Below are 16,419 nucleotides of genomic sequence, written 5' to 3'. Positions count from 1 at the left end.
TTTCAATACCAAGGAGAGCAGCAGAATTCTAGAGGAGGAGAAAGCAAAGCACGGACTCATGGCTTTTTCCCTGTGATTTTCTTTAGTCTTGCGGTTAATTTAATTTAATTTTTTTCTTTTTCTTTTTTTTTTTTTATTGCCTTCGGGTAAAATTTTTTTTTTAACTGTTACCTTTTTCTTTTTTAACGATTTTTTACTAGTTTATCTAATACATATATTTTTTTTCTTTTTTATATTTTTCTTAGGTGTTTTCTTTTTTTAAAAAATTCTTTTTTTTTTTTCTCTTTTTTCTTTTTTTTTATTGTTTCCTTTTTGAACCACTTTTTATCCCCTTTCTCCCCCCTCACGATTTTGGATCTCTTCTAATTTGGTTAAAGCATATTTTCCTGGGGTTGTTGCCACCCTTTTAGTATTTTACTTGCCCCTTCATATACTCTTATCTGGACAAAATGACAAGACGGAAAAATTCAACACAAAAAAAAGAACAAGAGGCAGTACCGAAGGCTAGGGACCTAATCAATACAGACATTGGTAATATGTCAGACCTAGAGTTCAGAATGACAATTCTCAAGGTTCTAGCCGGGCTCGAAAAAGGCATGGAAGATATTAGAGAAACCCTCTCGAGAGATATAAAAGCCCTTTCTGGAGAAATAAAAGAACTAAAATCTAACCAAGTTGAAATCAAAAAAGCTATTAATGAGGTGCAATCAAAAATGGAGGCTCTCACTGCTAGGATAAATGAGGCAGAAGAAAGAATTAGTGATATAGAAGACCAAATGACAGAGAATAAAGAAGCTGAGCAAAAGAGGGACAAACAGCTACTGGACCACGAGGGGAGAATTCGAGAGATAAGTGACACCATAAGACGAAACAACATTAGAATAATTGGGATTCCAGAAGAAGAAGAAAGAGAGAGGGGAGCAGAAGGTATACTAGAGAGAATTATTGGGGAGAATTTCCCCAATATGGCAAAGGGAACAAGCATCAAAATTCAGGAGGTTCAGAGAACGCCCCTCAAAATCAATAAGAATAGGCCCACACCCCGTCACCTAATAGTAAAATTTACAAGTCTCAGTGACAAAGAGAAAATCCTGAAAGCAGCCCGGGAAAAGAAGTCTGTAACATACAATGGTAAAAATATTAGATTGGCAGCTGACTTATCCACAGAGACCTGGCAGGCCAGAAAGAGCTGGCATGAAATTTTCAGAGCACTAAATGAGAAAAACATGCAGCCCAGAATACTATATCCAGCTAGGCTATCATTGAAAATAGAAGGAGAGATTAAAAGCTTCCAGGACAAACAACAACTGAAAGAATTTGCAAACACCAAACCAGCTCTACAGGAAATCTTGAAAGGGGTCCTCTAAACAAAGAGAGATCCTACAAGTGGTAGATCAGAAAGGAACAGAGACCATATACAGTAACAGCCACCTTACAGGCAATACAATGGCCCTAAATTCATATCTCTCAATAGTTACCCTGAATGTGAATGGGCTAAATGCCCCTGTCAAAAGACACAGGGTATCAGAATGGATAAAAAAACAAAACCCATCTATATGTTGCCTCCAAGAAACTCATTTTAAGCCCGAAGACACCTCCAGATTTAAAGTGAGGGGGTGGAAAAGAATTTACCATGCTAATGGACATCAGAAGAAAGCAGGAGTGGCAATCCTTATAGCAGATCAATTAGATTTTAAGCCAAAAACTATAATAAGAGATGAGGAAGGACACTATATCATACTCAAAGGGTCTGTCCAACAAGAAGATTTAACAATTTTAAATATCTATGCCCCCAACGTGGGAGCAGCCAACTATATAAACCAATTAATAACAAAATCAAAGAAACACATCAACAATAATACAATAATAGTAGGGGACTTTAACACTCCCCTCACTGAAATGGACAGATCATCCAAGCAAAAGATCAGCAAGAAAATAAAGGCCTTAAACGACACACTGGACCAGATGGACATCACAGATATATTCAGAACATTTCATCCCAAAGCAACAGACTACACATTCTTCTCTAGTGCACATGGAACATTCTCCAGAATAGATCACATCCTCGGTCCTAAATCAGGACTCAACCGGTATCAAAAGATTGGGATCATTCCCTGCATATTTTCAGACCACAATGCTCTAAAGCTAGAACTCAACCACAAAAGGAAGTTTGAAAAGAACCAAAATACATGGAGACTAAACAGCATCCTTCTAAAGAATGAATGGGTCAACCGGGAAATTAAAGAAGAATTGAAAAAAATCATGGAAACAAATGATAATGAAAATACAACGGTTCAAAATCTGTGGGACACAACAAAGGCAGTCCTGAGAGGAAAATATATAGCGGTACAAGCCTTTCTCAAGAAACAAGAAAGGTCTCAGGTACACAATCTAACCCTACACCTAAAGGAGCTGGAAAAAGAACAAGAAAGAAACCCTAAGCCTAGCAGGAGAAGAGAAATCATAAAGATCAGAGCAGAAATCAATGAAATAGAAACCAAAAAAACAATAGAACAAATCAACGAAACTAGGAGCTGGTTCTTTGAAAGAATTAATAAAATTGATAAACCCCTGGCCCGACTTATCAAAAAGAAAAGAGAAAGGACCCAAATAAATAAAATCATGAATGAAAGAGGAGAGATCACAACTAACACCAAAGAAATACAAACAATTATCAGAACATATTATGAGCAACTCTACGGCAATAAATTTGACAATCTGGAAGAAATGGATGCATTCCTAGAAACATATAAACTACCACAACTGAACCAGGAAGAAATAGAAAGCCTGAACAGACCCATAACCAGTAAGGAGATTGAAACAGTCATTAAAAATCTCCAAACAAACAAAAGCCCAGGGCCAGACGGCTTCCCGGGGGAATTCTACCAAACATTTAAAGAAGAACTAATTCCTATTCTCCTGAAACTGTTCCAAAAAATAGAAATGGAAGGAAAACTTCCAAACTCATTTTATGAGGCCAGCATCACCTTGATCCCAAAACCAGGCAAGGATCCCACCAAAAAAGAGAGCTATAGACCGATATCCTTGATGAACACAGATGCGAAAATACTCAACAAAATACTAGCCAATAGGATTCAACAGTACATTAAAAAGATTATTCACCACGACCAAGTGGGATTTATTCCAGGGCTGCAAGGTTGGTTCAACATCCGCAAATCAGTCAATGTGATACAACACATCAATAAAAGTAAGAACAAGAACCATATGATACTCTCAATAGATGCTGAAAAAGCATTTGACAAAGTACAGCATCCCTTCCTGATCAAAACTCTTCAAAGTGTAGGGATAGAGGGCACATACCTCAATATCATCAAAGCCATCTATGAAAAACCCACCGCAAATATCATTCTCAATGGAGAAAAACTGAAAGCTTTTCCGCTAAGGTCAGGAACACGGCAGGGATGTCCATTATCACCACTGCTATTCAACATAGTACTAGAGGTCCTAGCCTCAGCAATCAGACAACAAAAGGAAATTAAAGGCATCCAAATCGGCAAAGAAGAAGTCAAATTATCACTCTTCGCAGATGATATGATACTATATGTGGAAAACCCAAAAGACTCCACTCCAAAACTGCTAGAACTTATACAGGAATTCAGTAAAGTGTCAGGATATAAAATCAATGCACAGAAATCAGTTGCATTTCTCTACACCAACAGCAAGACAGAAGAAAGGGAAATTAAGGAGTCAATCCCATTTACAATTGCACCCAAAACCATAAGATACCTAGGAATAAACCTAACCAAAGAGACACAGAATCTATACTCAGAAAACTATAAAGTACTCATTAAAGAAATTGAGGAAGACACAAAGAAATGGAAAAATGTTCCATGCTCCTGGATTGGAAGAATAAATATTGTGAAAATGTCTATGTTACCTAAAGCAATCTACACATTTAATGCAATTCCTATCAAAGTACCATCCATCTTTTTCAAAGAAATGGAACAAATTCTAAAATTTATATGGAACCAGAAAAGACCTCGAATAGCTAAAGGGATATTGAAAAAGAAAGCCAACGTTGGTGGCATCACAATCCCGGATTTCAAGCTCTATTACAAAGCTGTCATCATCAAGACAGCATGGTACTGGCACAAAAACAGACACATAGATCAATGGAACAGAATAGAGAGCCCAGAAATAGACCCTCAAATCTATGGTCAACTCATCTTCGACAAAGCAGGAAAGAATGTCCAATGGAGAAAAGACAGCCTCTTCAATAAATGGTGCTGGGAAAATTGGACAGCCACATGCAGAAAAATGAAATTGGACCATTTCCTTACACCACACACAAAAATAGACTCAAAATGGATGAAGGACCTCAATGTGCGAAAGGAATCCATCAAAATCCTTGAGGAGAACACAGGCAGCAACCTCTTCGACCTCAGCCGCAGCAACATCTTCCTGGGAACAACGCAAAAGGCAAGGGAAGCAAGGGAAAAAATGAACTATTGGGATTTCATCAAGATCAAAAGCTTTTGCACAGCAAAGGAAACAGTTAACAAAATCAAAAGACAACTGACAGAATGGGAGAAGATATTTGCAAACGACATATCAGATAAAGGACTAGTGTCCAGAATCTATAAAGAACTTAGCAAACTCAACACCCAAAGAACAAATAATCCAATCAAGAAATGGGCAGAGGACATGAACAGACATTTCTGCAAAGAAGACATCCAGATGGCCAACAGACACATGAAAAAGTGCTCCATATCACTCGGCATCAGGGAAATACAAATCAAAACCACAATGAGATATCACCTCACACCAGTCAGAATGGCTAAAATCAACAAGTCAGGAAATGACAGATGCTGGCGAGGATGCGGAGAAAGGGGAACCCTCCTACACTGTTGGTGGGAATGCAAGCTGGTGCAACCTCTCTGGAAAACAGCATGGAGGTTCCTCAAAATGTTGAAAATAGAACTGCCCTATGACCCAGCAATTGCACTATTGGGTATTTACCCTAAAGATACAAACGTAGTGATCCAAAGGGGCACGTGTACTCGAATGTTTATAGCAGCAATGTCCACAATAGCCAAACTATGGAAAGAACCTAAATGTCCATCAACAGATGAATGGATCAAAAAGATGTGGTATATATACACAACGGAATACTATGCAGCCATCAAAAGAAATGAAATCTTGCCATTTGCGACAACATGGATGGAACTAGAGCGTATCATGCTTAGCGAAATAAGTCAAGCGGAGAAAGACAAGTATCATATGATCTCCCTGATATGAGGAAGTGGTGATGCAACATGGGGGCTTAAGTGGGTACGAGAAGAATAAATGAAAGAAGATGGGATTGGGAGGGAGACAAACCATAAGTGACTCTTAATCTCACAAAACAAACTGAGGGTTGCTGGGGGGAGGGGGTTTGGGAGAAGGGGGTGGTATTATGGACATTGGGGAGGGTATGTGTTTTGGTGAGTGCTGTGAAGTGTGTAAACCTGGTGATTCACAGACCTGTACCCCTGGGGATAAAAATATATGTTTATAAAAAATAAAAAATTATATTAAAAAAAAATCATGGAATACTACATCAAAAACTAATGATGAACTGTATGGTGACTAACATAACATCATACAAAAAAATCCCATTTATATTCCTCTTGTTTAGGAAAATCTCTGAGCTACACCGATAATTATTTTTGCAATGGGAGCTCTGAGTTTTAATTTTCCTTTTCTTTTTTCTCTTAAAGATTATGAGGATATAACAAATTTTCATTGAAAATTTTATTGCAATAGAGCTATTAAAAGAAAAAAAAAATTTTAATGCAGATTATAATTCTCATTATGTGTTAAATAAAAAATGATCTATATTCCAGGTTTTTAAAATATCAACACTAATAGAACTACATTAACAAATAATAACTTTCTGAAATTGAGGAAGACATAAAGAAATGGAAAAGCGTTCCATGCTCATGGATTGGAAAAACAAATACTGTGAAAATGAGGGGGTTATATGCAGACACCAAACATTTCACATAGACATGTGAAAATGTCTATGCTTCCCAAAGCAATCTACATATTTAATGCAATCCCTATCAAAATCCCATCCATTTTTTTCAAAGAAATGGAACAAATAATCCTAAAATTTATATGGAACCAGAAAAGACCTCGAATAGCCAAAGGAATATTGAAAAAGAAAGCCAAAGTTGGTGGTATCACAATTCCGACTTCAAGCTCTATTATAAAGCTGTCATCATCAAGATAGTATGGTACTGGCAGAAAAACGGACACATAAATCAATGAAACAGAATAGAGAGCCCAGAAATAGACCCTCAACTCTATGGTCAACTAATCTACGACAAAGCAGGAAAGAACGTCCAGTGGAAAAAAGACAGCCTCTTCAAAAAATGGTGCTGGGAAAACTGGACAGCCACATGCAGAAAAATGAAATTGGACCATTTCCTCACCCCACATACAAAAATAGACTCAAAATGGAAGAAGGACCTCAATGTGAGAAAGGAATCTATCAAAATCCTTGAGGAGAAAACAGGCGGCAACCTCTTCGACCTCAGCTGCAGCAACTTCTTCCTAGGAACATCGCCAAAGGCAAGGGAAGCAAGGGCAAAAATGAACTATTGGGACTTCATCAAGATCAAAAGCTTTTCCACAGCAAAGGAAACAGTTAACAAAACCAAAAGACAACTGACAGAATGGGAGAAGATATTTGCAAACGACATATCAGATAAAGGGCTAATATCCAAAAACAGCACGGAGGTTCCTCAAAAAGTTGAAAATAGAGCTACCCTATGATCCAGCAATCGCACTACTGGGTATTTACTCTAAAGATACAAATGGTGTGTTCCGAAGGGGCACATGCACCAGAATGTTTATAGCAGCAATGTCCACAATAGCCAAACTATGGAAAGAACCTAGATGTCCATCAACAGATGAATGGATAAAGAAGATGTGGTATATATACACAATGGAATACTATGCAGCCATCAAAAGAAATGAAATCTTGCCATTTGCGATGACATGGATGGAACTAAAGGGTATTATGCTTAGCGAAATAAGTCAAGCGGAGAAAGACAACTATCATATGATCTCCCTGATATGAGGAAGTGGAAATGCAACGTGAGGGTTGTGGGGGTAAGAAAAGGATAAATGAAACAAGATGGATCAAGAGGGAGACAAACCATAAGAGACCCTTACTGTCACAAAAAAAAACTGAGGGTGACCAGGGGAGGGTGGTAGGGAGAGGGTGGTGGGGTTATGGACATTGGGGAGGGTATGTACTATGGTGAGTGCTGTGAAGTGTGTAAACTTGGCAATTCACAGACCTGTACCCCTAGGGCTAATATATTTATAAAAAATTAAGAAATTTTTAAAAAATAACAACTTTCTGTTACTAAAATACAGAGTATGGGAAATAACATTAGGATAATTAGTGCAAAGTGCTGAAAATCAAGTAAGATTAGCTGACCTATTTAAAGAACTACTATTAAGGGGTAAAATATGTATGTTATTTTTCATTAGTGTATTTTAAAGTTATTATACAACAAGGAATGCATAATAGGTGATTATTTTAAAATTCATGAATTATACAGCATGCTACCTGCATCTAGTGACTGAGAACAGATTCAAAGATTTTTATAATATAAGAAGTGTCAGACTGCATAGATTTAAAGATCTAATACTACAAATGTCATAATTTCCCAAATTAACACATACGCATTCCCTTAGGAATTCTTCTGTAATATCCTCTTCTAAAAGCTGCTCAACGATATGTAGAGCTTTTCTCTCAAATTCAATTTTCTTTCTCACAGCTGCTTCTAGTTCTGCTCTCCTAAAATTAAAAAACAAAAAATTATTTAAAATTTAAACGTTTGGGGCACCTGGATGGCTCGGATGGTTAAGCATCTGTTTGGCTCAGGTCAGGATCTCCTCCTGGGATTGAGCATCCGGCTCCCAGCTCAGGGGGGAATCTGCTTCTCCTTCTGCCTCTTCCCTTGCTTATGCATGCACTTGCTCTCTTTCTCTCTCTCTCTCAAATGAATGAATAAAATATTAAAAAATAATAAAATTTAAAAGTTATTTTACTGTTTTATCATAGCCAATTTTCTTAGAACATATCACAAACATAATGTGCTATTTTGCTATTTAAATTTGTATTGTTACTTTTGATCCAATGCTTTTCAAAGTATTAACACATAGAAGTCTGCCACAATAATAGGATTATTTGATATCCAAGACTTACAACACAAGGAAGAAAATGAGGTGAAATCTTTTTGCCAGTTACTGTTTATACTCCTCAGTCACTCCTGTGTGTACCTAAAGACGGACTTTTCCTTTAAAATCCTTAGAAATCAGAAAGATTAGAGAGGAAAAAGACTTCAGCTGTTCTTACAAGTAAAAATGTATTTGTGTCAAAAAAAAAAAATGTATTTGTGTCAAGTCTCAAAAGTTAATGATAGCCCAATTGACTAGATAGAGTCCTATTTGTAAAGAAGTGTTTACTTACTTTTGTTATTAAGTCTTATTAAAAAATGATATTGACATGACAATGTAGTTTAGGAAAACAATCTTCCTATAAGGGCTGGTCCTTGCCCTGGTACCAACAGGACCGTCAGCCTTTGCTGGCACCCACACATCATGGAACATAAAAGCAGAGGCTACCTGATCAGACAATGGCTCTAGGAGAATGGTTCTCAATCTTAACTACACATTAGGATCATCTAAGGAGATTTCTTTTAATTATGCCTAGGTCCTAGTACAGGCTAACTCAAGCAAAATATCTGAGGATGGGATCTAGTTACTGGTGTTTTCTTAAAAGTGCTCCAGATAATCCTAATATGCAAAAGGGTTGAGAGTCCTTGCCATAGGACCAAACATACTTACCATCTTGGTAACTTATTTGTCCTATACTGCACTGGTTTCTACTTTCCTACCAGAACTACCTCAGCCAGTCTCTTGGGCTTCGACTTGGCTCTATATCTAGATCTATATTCATTTTTTTCTCCCTACTTTCATTGACTCTCAAGACTTTAGACTCTAATTTCTTGCCTAGAAAAATAATATTCTACAAAAACAATATAATATGTATTAATAATATTCTACAAAAAAGAAGGATGACACTGGATTGCCCACTCTTTCTATTGCCAAGTAGGGACATTAAAACAAGAAGAACTTTGCAACTAACAGCTGTTCTCCTACAATTTCATAAAGACCATTCTTACATCGAAGAAGTATAAAAGACATGAATACAGATGAAAAAGCAGTTCTTTATTTTAAATGTATTTGGCTTTATGAAAAACATTATTTTATTTTTCTCATATTGCTGCCCACCAATAAAGGCTATGCCAGGTACTAGGATCAGTCTACAACTTGCACTAAGGAAATGCTGACTCAAAGTATTAACTACATCAACCTGAAGTAAGAGTCACACTCACTCTTAACTGATGCCTAGAGCTGCTTTCCATGAACAGCCCTATCTCACTTTTGCCCTCTATCCTAAATGATGACAGGTAGTATGGTATACAGCAGTGGTTCTCAATTTTTTTGGTCTCAGTATTTCTTCACACTTAAAATTATAACTTCTGCTTATGTGGCTTATCTGTATTGATATTTGTAATACTTGGATTAAAAATGAGAAAAATTTAGTGGCGCCTGCATGGCTTAGTGGGTTAAAGCCTCTGCCTTTGGCTCGGGTCATGGTCCCAGGGTCCTGGAATCAAGCCCCGCATCGGGCACTCTGCTTGGCGGGGAGCCTGCTTCCTCCTCTCTCTCTCTGCCTCTGCCTACTTGCCTACTTGTGATCTCTGTCAAATAAATAATAAAAAAAAAATCTTAAAAAAAAATGAGAAAAATTTAAAGCACTTATTAATGCATTGTAAAATAGTAACAATAAACCCATTGCATGTTAATAATATTTTTAAATAAAAAACTTAGTGAAAACAGTTGAATTATTTTATATTTTGGCAAAGTTCCTTAATTTCTGGCTTAATAGTATTTGGTTGGATTGAATGTAGAAGTATTCTTCAGTTGGCATAGATTTATAAAGGATCACTCCCTTCAACAACTTTTTGGTTACCTACCCCCATGGATTTTTAATTGTTTCATCATGCTGGATAATCTATTCACAATATATCTCAGTGTATTTGTACTTCCCACACTGTACTGCTCAGAATAAAATAAGAACTCCTTGGGTTTGTGGTCAGATCACTATTGAGGAACATTGCAAATTACCATCATAATCAATATTAACTTTACTCTTGCCATAAAACTAAGTCAGTATAATCATGATGCTCCACAGGGAAATACTCTCTAAAACAGATCGCAAGGGGCGGTTGGATGGTACAGTCGGTTAAGTATCTGACTCTTGGTTTCCACTCAGTTCGTGATGTCAGTGTCATGGGATTGAGCCCCTCCTCAGACTCCTCACTCAGGTGGTATCAGCTTGCGATTCTCTCTCCCTTTCCTTCTGCACCTTCCGCTCATGTGCATTCTCTCTCTCTGATAAATAAATCTTCAAAAAAAACCCAAAAAATCCCCACCAGATCTCAAATACATCCGATTTCTCCATTCCTAGATGACCACCATTCCTAACATCTTAAATTTTTAAATTAGGTGCCTGGGTGGCTCAGTGGGTTAAGCCTCTGCCTTCTGTTCAGGTCATGATCTCAGGGTCCTGGGATGGAGCTCCACATACAGTTCTTTGCTCAGCAGGGAGCTTGCTTCCCCTCTCTCTCTCTCTCTCTCTGCCTGCCTCTCTGCCTACTTGTGATCTCTGTGTCAAGTAAATATATAAAATCTTTAAAAAAATTTTTCAACTTAAATTCCATCACTCTCTTAAAGTTTTTCTATTTGCACTTAGAAAATCTAAATTTATCACCACGGCCCACTAGATACTACATGAATAGAATCCTGTCTAAGTTTTTCCTATGCTCCTTTCTTCCCTTGCTCAAAATGCCATACACTACCCCAGTATCCTTCCTTTCTTTGAACTTATTGAGCTTTTTCTTCTCTCAGGGTCTTTATACCCACTGTCATCTCTGGCTGGAGGTCTCTCCTCAGGACTCTCTGGTTAATGCCTACTTACCTTCAGGTCTCAGCTTATTACTTCCTTGGAGAAGTCTTTCCCTGATAATCCCCAGCTAATTTGAACTCCTCTTAGTTCCACCTGATAACATCATAGTCTTTTCCTTTACAGCACTTATAATAGTATGTAACTATGTATTCAATTGTGATAATTTAATTGGTATTTCTCTGTTCCACTAGAAAGGAACTGTGTTTATTCTGCTCAAAACCATATCCTCAGGGCCTAACATAGGTCTGGCATATCTCACATTTGGTAAATAATTTTTGAAAGAATGAGCAAATGAAAGCCAATATCTGCCTGATAAAGGAGAAATCACAGAGGTGCCTGGGGGTCTCAGGTGGTTAAACACTGACTCTTAATTACAGCTCAGGTCATGATCTCAGGGTGTGAGATCAAGACCTGAATCGGGCTCTGTGCTCATTGGAAAGTCTGCTTGAGATTCTCTTTCTTTCTCCTTCTGTCCCTCCCCAACCCCTCAACACTTGCACCCTCTCTCTAAAATAAATACATCTTTTTTTTGTTAAAGGATAAACCACAGATATATGTATTTTAAACATTTTCAGAGACTACTCCTATTCTAAAAACTTTTTTGTTACGGGAGATAAATCTAGCCTTTTTAGGAAAGGCCAAGAAACAGAATAGGACTTTTTGCTGAAAATATGGACACAATGTAAACAAACAACAGTAAGAGCTTCTTGGGGTCTCTGGCACATAAAGTAATGAGAGGCAAGCATACCTAAGAAGTGAAAAAGGAGTACCTGGTTAATTCAAGAATGTTTACTTTCTACAGATACTCCTTCCTTCACCAGCAATCTAATAGGGTCTTGATTTAGTTTTCTTAAAACCTGAGTGGAAAGATACAATGAGTCTGTATGAGAATTTATAATGCTTCTCAGATCTTCCCCTTCTCTTCCATAATAATTTTTTCTAAGGTATAACCCATTGTTTTTAAACATGAGACAAGCAGATATATATGTTAATGCAGTTTTCCAAGTAGTTCTCATACCTTTTAGAAGCATCTTCTTGTTTTAAGGCATTTGTCTGTTTAGCACCTGCAATAATAATAAAATAGTAGGTCAAGTCTACACAAACTAGTTTATAGGACAGATTCCTACTCAAACTGCCACCGTTTTTTCTTTTCCCCACACATTACTTTCCAATCCTACGAATAAAGCAAATGAAATGGGCAGGAAATTCAGTTTGCTTGTGTTATTTCCGAATTTCTCTTGGTTAAAATGTATCTCTTTGGGGGTTGTATTTTCTCACGTACCACATCTGCACAGTTATGTCCTCCTGAAAATCTGAGATACGGATACTTTTAGAGGCAACCTGTCTCTGTCCCCCGAATGTCGCTCACAGGGAAAGCCCGAGGCTGGGAGTGACACCTCAGAGGAACTGGGGACCAAAGCAGCAGTACATCTCCAAGGTGAGCTGTCCTGGTCACTTGCCCACTCTGGCAAGCCAGCTCTAGACTCCTGCACCTCGACTCCCTTTCCCTCAGAGACAGCCCATTCCGGGGAAAATCTTGGAACACTACTGTAAAGAGGTGGGGCTTTGGCCGGAGGTCTTTTCCAGAAGACCCAGGACGGTGATGGGGCGTTCTCGGCCTTCTCCGCCCTAGGGACCTCCGCTACTGGAGCGGTCTTTCCGGTGTGCCCCGCCTTAGTGTGGAACCCTGTAGGGCTCAGTTCTCAGGGTGCAAACGTGGGAAGAGGCCCATTTTCCTACCTGCGGCGTTTCGGGAGGCGCGGGGCCCCCGGGCCTTGAGGTGGGCAGAACGGTGCCCGGCGGAGTCTGCCATGGGAAGCGTCGTCAGAGGGTTAGGCCGGCGCCGGCTTCTCCCTTTGAGGCTCCACCTCCCCTCGCGTAGCGCGGGGCGGGGCCGGCGGGGCGGGGCCCGGAGAGAGGCCTGCGCGGCCGGAGTTGCTGGAGGAGGGCGCAGAGAACAGCGAGAGGTCGGTCGGGTAAGTGTTCGTCCCTGGGAGTCCCGGAGGTCCGGGATAACAACCAGCTGTGAGCCGCGGAGGACCTGGCGCCACGGCCTGCAAAGCCCCGCGAGGTCATGGGGCCCGAATGCCTAGGCGAGCAGGAATCGGGAGAAATGGCTTCCCTTGGATGCACTCCGCACGCGCGCTGGAGTTTTAGCCGCCCTGGAGCGCGCGGCCGTGAGGACCCGGCTGACCCGTACCCCCGCTGCGGGCCTGGGGCTGGGTTTTCCCGCTGGGCCTGCGGGAACGGAACGGTGCTCCCCTGAGGGCTGCTGGTTCCTTCGTCTCAGTGCGATACAGGGATTACACCAACTGGATTATTTGGGGGACTGCATCTCTTACAGCAAAATGTCCGGGTCACACTTGGGGCGGTAGGCATCTGATCTGAACTTTCACCCACTCTGGATGTATTTTATTGGTTCCAATTTTTGTGAATTGGGACACGGAAAAAAATTTTTTGATTCCCTAATGACTAGAATTGACTTCAGGAACTATTTTCGGAAATTTTTTCAGAAAAGAAATACTTTGCCTTTTTAAAGCCATTTACTTAGTCCATATTTGCGCTCCTGTGGGGCGTGTACCATATAGGATTTTTTTTTTTTCAAGTGTCTTTCAAAACTGTTTTCCTAGAAAACTTAAAAGATGCAAATTTTTTACTTCTTAGGCTAAGATGCTTTCTGTAAAAATATTTCAGCATTAAACCTTCACATTTTTTTCTTACTGTATTTAATAGTAATTCATCAGAATGAAACATAACTTATTAATACTTTAGTATCACTGATAGTTAACTTTTATATTTCAGCATCAAAACTAGGAAAAATAACGAGGGATGGCTGTAGAAGAGCTTCAATCCATAATAATGAGATGTGTAAGTAATTTTTTTTCTTTTCATAAAGTTAAATACCAGATTATTTTTAGTTATAATTAGGGACACTCAAATTGCTTATCTTCTTTAATCCTTGCTTTGTTTGACCTGTGAATAAATAGCAGGAGGGCTGGAAGGCAGATTGGATTATTTCTCCAAGTGACCTACTTGTCTAACCTTTTAAATTTTTAATATTAATCCTTATTGTAGGATTTTTTGGCAGACTGGATTTCAAGATCATTCATTAAAGTACTTTTTAGGCTTATCCTAATTTTTACACATATGCTTATGTGCAACTTAACTAGAATTCAAACAGATTTCCTTTTTTTTCCAGAGAGAATAAAGTTAAGTAGTTGTTAAATTTTTACTCACCAAAACATGTTTGTCTTCATTCTGTTTCTGTCAGCAAATCCTAGAAGAACAAGACTTTAAAGAAGAAGATTTTGGCCTATTTCAGTTAGCAGGCCAAAGATGCATAGATGAAGGACATATAGAGCAGCTATTAGAAATTATTCAAAATGAAAAGAATAAGGTAAGTACAATGTTTATGAGTACTTCTTAGTCTTTACTAGGAGATAACAGCTACATGATACTATTATTTGTCCACTTATTTATTCACCAAACTTTTAAGGATTAAATTTCTACAGTAAGAAAGTAGAAAACAAAAAAGGAATTAGGGCTATCCACATACTTGAAGCTACTTATAGTCTGGTGGAAGAGATAAGTATGTAAACAACTAGCAATAAGAAGGCAGAATAAATGATAGTCAAACTGTAAGTAAAATGCTTTAAAAGAGTAGGGATTATGGCTGGTTTAGGGATCAAAAGTGGCATTGGGATTATTAATTTACATTTAGTACTATAAGTATCAGGAAACCTAGATACTCATTTTTGGTGATCAGCACATTCTCTTCTTTCAGCCAAATGAATATGGAAAACCAAATAAGTAGGATAATATTTGGGGGGGAGGGGTGCCTGGGTGGCTTGATCAATTAAGCGTCTGCCTTCTGCTCAGGTCTTGATTCTGGGGTCCTGGGATTGAGTCCTGCTTGGGGCTCCCTGCTCAGCAGGGAATTTGCATCTTCCTCTCTCTCTCTCAAGTAAATACATAAAATCTTAAGTAAAAGGAAAAGATAATATTTGGGTGCGTAGAATCAGAATAGGAGGAGACCTAGATGGCCTTGCTGATATCATACAGCTATGATTATTTAATATTTTCTTTAACTCCTTGATGTCTCCCAATTGTGCTCTCAAAGGATAACCTTTGAGAGTACCTTACTTATAGCTAATAATAATAAATTTAATAATGGCCAATATTTGTTAAACATTTACCATGTGCTAGATGCTGTCCTAAATGCTTTACATCTGTTAACTCATTTAGCTTCCCAGAATCCCATAAGGTATGGTTAAATTCATTCTGTAGATAAGGAAACAGTCACTGAAAGATAAGTGACTAGTCCAGAAGTAACTCAATTTTTATGTAACATCTAGGGTTCAGATCTCTGCAGCCTGGTTTCAGAGCTCTTAACCACTCTCCAGTTGGCACTGTGTAGCACTTACAAGGAAGTTTTAGGGTGTTAAAAGGGACTAATTGATTGTGATGACTGGGTTTCTAGCCCCCAGGAAGATAATATATTATATCCTGAACAGAAAAAGGGTAACCTAAGAAGAGAGAATTTCTTGAAGGAGTGCAAGTAAATTTACTTTGGAAATATTTAAAGATGCAGCAGGCAGTTGAAAAGTAATGTTTGGAGGTCAGTCAAGGAACAGGAGATTAAAGTGCAGATTTGTGCATCATTATTAGAAATTAGGTGATTGAGGCACTTGGGTGGCTTAGTCACTTAAGCATCTGACTCCTGACCATGATCTCTGGGTTGTGGGACTGAGCCCTGTGTCCAGGCCTTTGTGCTCAGCTGGGAGTCTGCTGGAGATTCTCCCTCTCCCTCTACTCTCCCCTCCCCCCCATTCCCTCACTCACTCTCTCTGCCTCTCTAAAAAAAAATAAATCCTTTAAAAAAATTAGGTGATTGTGTTAAGTAGAATTTAAATAAACACTTGAAACAAAAAAAAAAGAAAGAAAATTAGGTGATTGTGATATTTTTAAGCATAGTGAGTTTGTCTTGGCTTGAGAATCACTTTTGTAATGTGTGGTCTGCTAAATTCAGAGGTTCAAACACCGATAAGAAAGTGTTTCAAACTGACGGCAGCTTCATTTTCTTGCCAGACAGAATCGATGAAGATTTACTATTACTCTGCTTTGTGTAAATTTAAAAAAAAAAAAAAAAGGCTGTATGAATAGTTTGTCCTATAGAACAGGGCTTCTCAACATTAGTACTCAAGATATTTTGTAGCAAAACTCCCCACTCCCCACCTCCCACAACTCCGTAATGACAATCAAAATTGTCTCCAGATTGCCAAATGTCCCTGGTTGACAGGGAACAAAATTGTCCCCATTGAAAACCACAGGTATAGTGGGAAACGCAGAGGCTTTGGAGATGG

At 38.6% G+C, this 16,419-nt stretch overlaps 2 protein-coding genes across 8 annotated transcripts in view; one reads left to right on the top strand and one right to left on the bottom strand.

The window, feature by feature from the left end:
- The window catches only part of RPAP2 (RNA polymerase II associated protein 2), a 108,808-nt gene extending 95,849 nt beyond the window's left edge, over window positions 1–12,959 (bottom strand). For all 7 annotated transcript variants that reach the window (XR_014300051.1, XR_014300052.1, XM_082688682.1 and 4 more), the window contains exons 1-3: window positions 12,797–12,959; window positions 12,075–12,120; window positions 7,702–7,816 (exon numbers count right to left, since the gene is read on the bottom strand). Coding sequence is in view for 5 of the 7 variants with exons in the window: in XM_082688682.1 (XP_082544808.1) it covers window positions 7,702–7,816; window positions 12,075–12,120; window positions 12,797–12,869 (234 nt within the window). In the remaining 2 variants the exon portion in view is untranslated. The remainder of the gene's footprint in view (window positions 1–7,701; window positions 7,817–12,074; window positions 12,121–12,796) is intronic.
- GLMN (glomulin, FKBP associated protein) overlaps window positions 12,953–16,419 on the top strand; it is a 34,708-nt gene continuing 31,241 nt past the window's right edge. Inside the window, exons 1-3 of the mRNA XM_082688686.1 lie at window positions 12,953–13,032; window positions 13,859–13,924; window positions 14,328–14,453. Coding sequence (XP_082544812.1) covers window positions 13,886–13,924; window positions 14,328–14,453 — 165 coding nt within the window. The 5' untranslated portion in view covers window positions 12,953–13,032; window positions 13,859–13,885. The remainder of the gene's footprint in view (window positions 13,033–13,858; window positions 13,925–14,327; window positions 14,454–16,419) is intronic.

Source organism: Mustela nivalis, assembly GCF_964662115.1.
Source record: "Mustela nivalis genome assembly, chromosome: 10".
NCBI lineage: Eukaryota > Metazoa > Chordata > Mammalia > Carnivora > Mustelidae > Mustela > Mustela nivalis.
The sequence above is the reverse complement of the archived record's forward strand: the minus strand, read 5'-3'. Positions and strand labels throughout refer to the sequence as shown.